The sequence below is a fragment of the Chaetodon trifascialis genome, chromosome 13, assembly GCF_039877785.1.
Source record: "Chaetodon trifascialis isolate fChaTrf1 chromosome 13, fChaTrf1.hap1, whole genome shotgun sequence".
Classification (NCBI taxonomy): domain Eukaryota; kingdom Metazoa; phylum Chordata; class Actinopteri; order Chaetodontiformes; family Chaetodontidae; genus Chaetodon; species Chaetodon trifascialis.
In genome coordinates this window covers 19815001-19822289 of record NC_092068.1, presented here as the reverse complement: position 1 = coordinate 19822289, position 7289 = coordinate 19815001, and the positions used below count along the sequence as shown (strand labels likewise).

The following is a 7289-nucleotide window of genomic DNA, read 5'->3' as shown; positions in this document are numbered from 1 at the left end:
AATGATGTTCTCTTGCAATTTTCCAATTAGGACAAATTTGGCTGTTTATAAGGGCTACGTGAAAGTGCTGCATTAACTCCACAAATCCCACAATCCGCCCAGCTTTTTTTTTTTTTTTTTTTTTTCCCCCACCACTAAATGGCCATAAGGCTTGTGTGGATGCCAGGAGTGACTAATTCATAGAGGGAGCAGTTAAAAACAACACGTAGGAAATAGGCCTGCAGGATGTGTGGAGGGCTGTGCAGCATATAAAACATCTGGGCTGCATGGCTTCTTCCACTACTGCGGGTTTTAATTCACTATTTTGATTCGTTTGTGAATAATCAGATCAATATGAGTGTTTTCCAGCTCCAGTCGTGGTGTTAGATGACCGTGATCTTCTCAACCTCCCATTTGAGGGAAGCAACAGAGGATTTTACACGCAACTTGGAAAGTTTTTCTTCATTGCTGAAACGTTAAATTTTTTCTGCCACAGATTTTAAAAAATATTCCATTCTCATACAGGCTCTTTGCTCTGTTTCTTATTTATCCTCACGCTTCTATAGGCGCATCATCTCTTCCGCTCAGCGCGTCACGTAAACGCACCAATCACCCGGCGCGTCGTGATTATCGAGAAAGCGAGCAGCGTTTTGATGCCGTGCCAGCAAAAACGTAAAGTCGCGTAATTGGCTGCGCAGTGGAGTTTCTGTTAAATGCCTCTCCAGCTGAAGTGACTCCCCCCCTCAGCACTACTGAGCTCTCTCATCCCATAGCACTGCAAGCAGAGAGCGCACTTTTGGACCTCTTTTAAACTTTCTATTTAACTTTTTAGAAACTTATTTTAGTTTGAATCATGTTTTGGTCACTGTCGTTGTGCGTAATAGTAGCCTTTGCGTCCGTGCCGGCGGATGCGCAAACCTCCGGCCGGTATGTCATCGGATGTCCTGCTCGGTGCGACAAGTCGATGTGTCCCCGGCTGCCAGCGGACTGCCCGGCGGGACAAACCCTCGACGCCTGCCACTGCTGCCAGGTGTGCGGGTCCGGCGAGGGCGAAGCCTGCGGCGGCAGCGGGAAACTCGGGGACCCGACGTGCGGAGAGGGGCTGGAGTGCTCGGTGTCCGGCGGGGTGGCATACACCGTCACGGTGAGGAGGAGAAGCAAGACTGGGATTTGCGCGTGCAAAGCCACCGAGCCGGTTTGTGGAAGCGATGGGGTGTCGTACCGGAATATCTGCGAGCTGAAGAGGGTCAGCCGCCGGGCGCAGAAGCTGCAGCAGCCACCTGTTCTTTTCATTCAGCGGGGAGCCTGCGGGAAAGGTAACGCTCAGGTTGTTTTAATTAGGTCAAGAGTACCAGCAAGACCCCCAGACAAACTAAATGTTGTTGGTGTGAGCAGTAATTATTTATTCTGTAGACGGAAAACTTTTTACTGACGAACATTTCAGTGTGAAGTCGTGCCAGACGTTTGTGTGCGCCCTGCTGAGGCATTGTTTTTCGTCACAGCACAGACTAGAATAAGCCTGTAGGGTACATTTTTTCATCTTCGTGCCACTTCACCTTCTCAAGTCGCAGTTGAGCGTGACCCCTCAAATCCTCACTGGGCGTTTGTGGTCTGAGGTCCGCACAGATGTTGAAGCTGCATTCAGTGGCACACAATCCCCATGTGTTCAGGACAAGAGCGACCATTCAAGTGCATTTCCCTCTTGTTCCTGCATTACAATTAGACTTGATCCGAGAGCTGTTGTGAATGAAGTCATGAGCTCCCTCCCATGATGTAAAGCTTGATGTGAGCCTTTGGATTTTCCTCATGCATGCTTAACCAGCAGTCACATGAGTTCAAACCTCTTGATTGTTTTAAGCAGTCCAGTTCATGCCAGTGCACACAGCTTCAGCCTGATAAGTGTGATAAAGGCTTTTATTAAACAGCACTGAAGTGATGCATTTGGAATAAGAGGTATATGTGAGTGTCTCAGTTTGGACCTTTATCAGCGTGTCATGTGAAAAGTATTTCATCCTAATCAGCAGAGCTCAGTCACAAACAGACATCGCACCACGAAGGAGCGCAGCCCAGTGCACATTTAATCAGTGAGTCATTCGTCATCATTAACGCTACGTGTGTGATATGTCTTAAACCAACAGATGGAATATTCAGGAATGAAAAATGGTCAGATTCAGACACACACGTGAGACTACAGGTGGAAAAGACATTGTATTATTCTCCTGTGTGTGTGTTTGTGTGTGTTTTACATACTAGTCCATCTGAAGCGTGCACCACGTGTGCACCTGAAAACTCCTGAATGAAGAGCTTCAACACCTGTTGCCTCAAAGACCTATAACTTACCTCAAAGCTTGGAAACTTAGTGCCCCCTCGACACACACACACACACACACACACACACACACACACACACACACACACACACACACACACACACACACACACACACACACACACACACACACACACAGCCACCCCCAACTCCTTCCTCTTTTTTCCTCTTCTCTCTCAGTGTCTGTGTGTTTCTGTTGTCACTCATAAATCACACTTAACAGTCACATGAAGGAATGCCTGGCGCTGATTCAGAGCCATAATTCCTCCCCTGTTGAAGACAGTTTAAAAAAACCAGGAGACACTGAGGAAAACACAAAATTAGTAACCTATATTTTGGGGAAAGGTTTACATGTGCATCAAAAAGTGTGTGGGCTCGGTGGTAGGGCAGACTGCATCGCCACATTTGTTTGTCAGTCATGTAAGCAACTAAAATGGTTAAGTCGTTCCCAGGCAGCTCACCATGTCTGAAACACAGCGAGGCTGCGGTGAGTGAGTGCTATTGATTTTCCGAAGCACCCAGTGAAAATTTCCATAGCTGCAATAAAGCGAGTCACATTTCATTTGGTACATCAGACGTGCTTCTGTCCAAGCTGCTGGTGAATAATGTCTGTCGTACTCTACTTGAGCACGGTTTTGAGACTAGAATAGATTATGATGTTATTTTAGGTTAAGATATAACTTTATTCATCAGTGAAGGTACATTCTCAAGCTAACCAGCAATACATAAAGTAATTAAGATAAGCCCTGCTTTTACCAGCTACAGCACTAAAGTAATGTACACATAAAATATGTGATATCGTGCATTTTTCTGAAATGGGCCATTTTGCATAATAAGTCCTTTTACTTTAAGTGTATTTTGATGCTTGTACTTTTGCTCTTAATCTTGAATGCGGGACTTGTAACATAATATTTCTGCACTGTACCACTGCTGCTTAAGTAAAAGGTTTGAATACTTCATCCACAACAAGAAACTCAACCCCCTCAGAGCGCCTTTAACTACCCCACAACTCGGCCCCATGTTAAGAAAACACATGCAAGTACACTTTGCATGATGTCATTTCGTGTCTGGACGGTAAAGATGTGGATTATGCAAGTTGTTCGTTTTGGCAGTGAAAATTGGGTCAAGTTTGGCAGTGACCTCGGAGTCATATTTGTTTAAAATGTTTTTTTAAACAGTGTTTTTTGATGGTGATAATGGAGAGACTCACAGGAAAAATGTTGTAAGTTGCTCCAAATTCCCTGCAGATCTGGATGAATAAAGGTGTGAGCATGCAGATGATGTTTCTGCTGCATTCTTAATAATGAAAGCTTGTCATCTGATTGGAAATGCAATAGAGCTCGTAGCTGCTGATTGACTGCACTGCTCCTCATGGTTGCAGAACGCACTCTGTGACTCTGGCTCGTGAAGTGCTGAATATGCACATTCTTCCCCGACTTCTCTCAGCCACCACTCATGATATTAAAAGATCATCTCTGTGCATGTGTTTTATCCTTTGTTATGTTGCTGTAACAGTCTGCCTCTCCTGCTGTTTCTGCACGTCTCTCTGCCTGTCTGTTTTCCTCATCTCCTCTGCTTCCTGTTCATGATGACTGTAATTCTCTTGCTCATTATTCCTTTATGCTGCAGCCTCTTCCACAGATATATTATGCTCTTGTTGTGTATCTCATCTAATTCCAGCCACAACATGGAAATGTTATGTTTGTGTGTGTCCTGCTGTGACTTCCCTTGCCCACCATACCTCCTGTCTGCTCTGTCTGCTCATTTCTGCCAGCATAGTCACTGTCTGACTGCAGTAAATCCCCCTAAATGTGCACTGACTGTTGCATTGGCACTAAAATCCTTGAGCTTCAGGACCTTACTTTACTGTCACTATCATGCTGGAACTGTTCTCACTTGCTCGTGTGTGTGTCAATGGAAAAATAAAGTTCTTAAATTAAATATGGATGAAAATGGCACAAACTGAAACAAAATTAGAAAGATGTGGTTAGTTACTCACACGCTTGCACAGTTGGTCACCTGCTCATGTGTCATCCTACTATTACAAACCGCAGCAAAGCTCAACTGTATATCTTCTTGAGGGCAGAAAAGCAGACCCTTATCACAGCCAAGTGAGTCATAATCTCACACTTTAGCATCCTAACGCTCACATCTGTTGAGTCATTAAAGATGCCCCTGTAGCTCTGAGAAGCCTCAGCAGCTCAGTTTCCACTATAAAGCCAGTTAAATCCAAAGAGGAAACAGGAGGGCTTGCATTTTATTTACCTTTCCGCACATTTAGCCTAAGCATGGGGGGTCTCAGTATGCCCAACAGCAGAGAATCAGTGAGTGAGAGCATGAGTGCATGAAGAAGAGGAGTTGACCTTGCTGTATGTTTTCTAAGAAAAGAAAAAGCTGCTTCCGTCTGCAGGCGCCAATAAAACAGCGGGTACTATGTATGGGAAAATTGGAAAAGAAAAGAAGCTGAGATCTTGAGCAGAGACCCTTGTGGTGAAGGTCAATGTGTAGAGAGGGGAGGGAGTAATGGGTATATGGGGAGATGAGGGTTTGGTGCTGTGTGTGTGTGTGTGTGTGTGTGTGTGTGTGTGTGTGTGTGTGTGTGTGTGTGTGTGTGTGTGTGTGTGTGTGTGTGTGTTTGTGAGCGCCTTCACTTGAACTTTTCACTTTTAGATGTTGTGTTTGAATGGCTTCTCATTTGATGTTTGATTTGAATCCAGAAACAATCTTTCAGACCTCTCACTTGACTTTATTGGGATCTTTTACTGGGAGCTGTTTTCCCATGATCAGCTCAAGTCTTTACTCCCATTTGAGCAGTCCGCAGTAGTAGTTTGGGTTAACTGTAAACGATAATGTACATATCTACTATTACTAAGTATTCAGATCTTTTACTTAAGTAAAACTTGTACAAAAAAAAGTCCTGCATTTAAGCACGAGTAAAAGTGCATATATAGTATGAGCATCACAGTATACTAAAAGTACTAAATGCAAAAGCACTCATTATGCAAAATGGCAAATTTGACTCTATAAACTCTGGTTTATAATTAGTGGTGCATTGATGGTTAAGCATCACTAAACTGCAGCTGGTAAAGGTGGAGCTAGTTTGTACTGACAATCTGAATCTGCAAAGAGAAAAGTGTAATGTAGCGTAAGATGAAAATACTCAGGTAAAATACAAGTAACTGAAATTGTGAAGTACCTCAAAGTACAGTGCTTGAGCAAATGTCTTTTATTGGCACAACTTACTGGAAGCCTTGTTAACTTGTTGCCTATGTGAAGTGATACTTTTAGCTCCTAGAAGTTACTTTCAATCACAAATTTCCAAATAACTGTCTCTAAAATCTTTGTCTGTAACTTGCTCACATGCTGAAATAAATAATCAAAATGCAGCTGATTGAATACAGTGAAATACAGGTTTACTGACAGCCTAATGTTGGTCATGCTGTTTAATGTTTTGGGCAGTGTCTGAAAACCGTCTTGCACAGACGAGCCCTTCATGGATGTTGCATGTGTCGTCTTTTTATTTGCTCAGCTTTGTCCTGCTTTATTGACTTGTGAAGCGCTTAATGACTCTGGCTCTTAAATGGTGCTCCTGTATATGAAAAAGCTTCAGGTTAAGATGCTTGCTGTCCAGCTGTCAGTCACTGATAGCAAATAATTGGCACATTAGCTTTTAAAGCTAGCACGAGCTAGCTCATTTGCATTGGCTGCAACCAAGCAATCTAGCTGTGAAGCTAACAGTGTCAAATGGGCTGCAGCATGAGCGGTTTCCACAGTCATACTCAGTGGTGGGATGTCATTAAGTATATTTACTCTTAAGTATTTCAGAAGTATAACTAAATACATAGGTTTTTAGAGATACATGGTTCTCATAGGACAGTGATACTACAATAAGTGCATTTTGCTGATAATACAGACTTAGTAAGATGAAGTACAGCTGTGCACAGGGAATATTTTTGATTTGTCACAGCGACCTACAGCTGGAGGCGAGTGGACCGTATTTGTTCTGACCACCACCTGCCTTGTCTGATTTATGATTATCTACTTTTTCTTTGCCAATTATCCACGCGCAGATGTTCATGTAGTGGTAGCCAGTCATCTGTTTACTATATGATGGTGCCTCCTAAAGTCAGCCTCTTTAAGTAGATGGAAAAATGTTACAAAAGCAGTAATATGTGGATTTACAGTAATCACAAAGCTTTACTCCCTGACTTTCCCTCCACACATCAGTGAGATTCAGGACTTTAAAGTTGAGGATGAATTTAGAATTTTTTGGCGTTTAAGGAGACAGCTGCGTTTCAGTCTGGCTCGTAAATCAACTTAATTCTACAGCAGTAAAGCCTTTCTAAGCTCAGCTCAGCAGTGAAATAATCTGTGACAGTATGTAAATCCGGTAAGAATGGCTCGGGCTTTCTAATGTAACTGAGCTGATTCTGATTCATGATTTCCCATCTCGACCCAGTCATCACCACTGCCACCACACCGTGTTACGCTGCATCTCCGGGAGTAAATTTCCACAAGTGTGTGAGGTGGCAGCTCTCATCATAACATGGTGGAGTGGAAGAGACTGTATGGACGCTCCAGAAACAACAGATGATCTGGACGCTGGGTCCGCACTCTCTAACTATAATCCTATCAGAGCTGACCACGAACCCCTCGTGTGCGAGGCTGGCATGGGTAGAATGACTCCACTCCTTTCCATTACTTCTCTTTCATACTGTGGTGAGCACCTCTTCACATTTAATGCTTGATTTGTAGAGTTCAACAAGGAAAATATACATGGAGATTTAGAGAAAGATTTATGACTAACCGTCAGTCAGTCTGCCACTTCGAGACTTCACACTAACATATTTCAACAACGATCAAATGTCTGGACAACTATTAGATGGACATTCAGATATACAAAGGACAAATCCCAATGACGCTTCAGTTTTTAGTTATTCTGTGAAGTATCTCAGCAGCTACAAGATGGATCAGTACTAGT

General features: G+C 43.3%; 1 protein-coding gene across 1 annotated transcript in view; it reads left to right on the top strand.

The window, feature by feature from the left end:
- Window positions 1-760: 760 nt before the first annotated feature.
- LOC139341237 (serine protease HTRA1A-like) overlaps window positions 761-7289 on the top strand; it is a 25476-nt gene continuing 18947 nt past the window's right edge. The window contains exon 1 of the mRNA XM_070977644.1: window positions 761-1295. Coding sequence (XP_070833745.1) covers window positions 833-1295 — 463 coding nt within the window. The 5' untranslated portion in view covers window positions 761-832. The remainder of the gene's footprint in view (window positions 1296-7289) is intronic.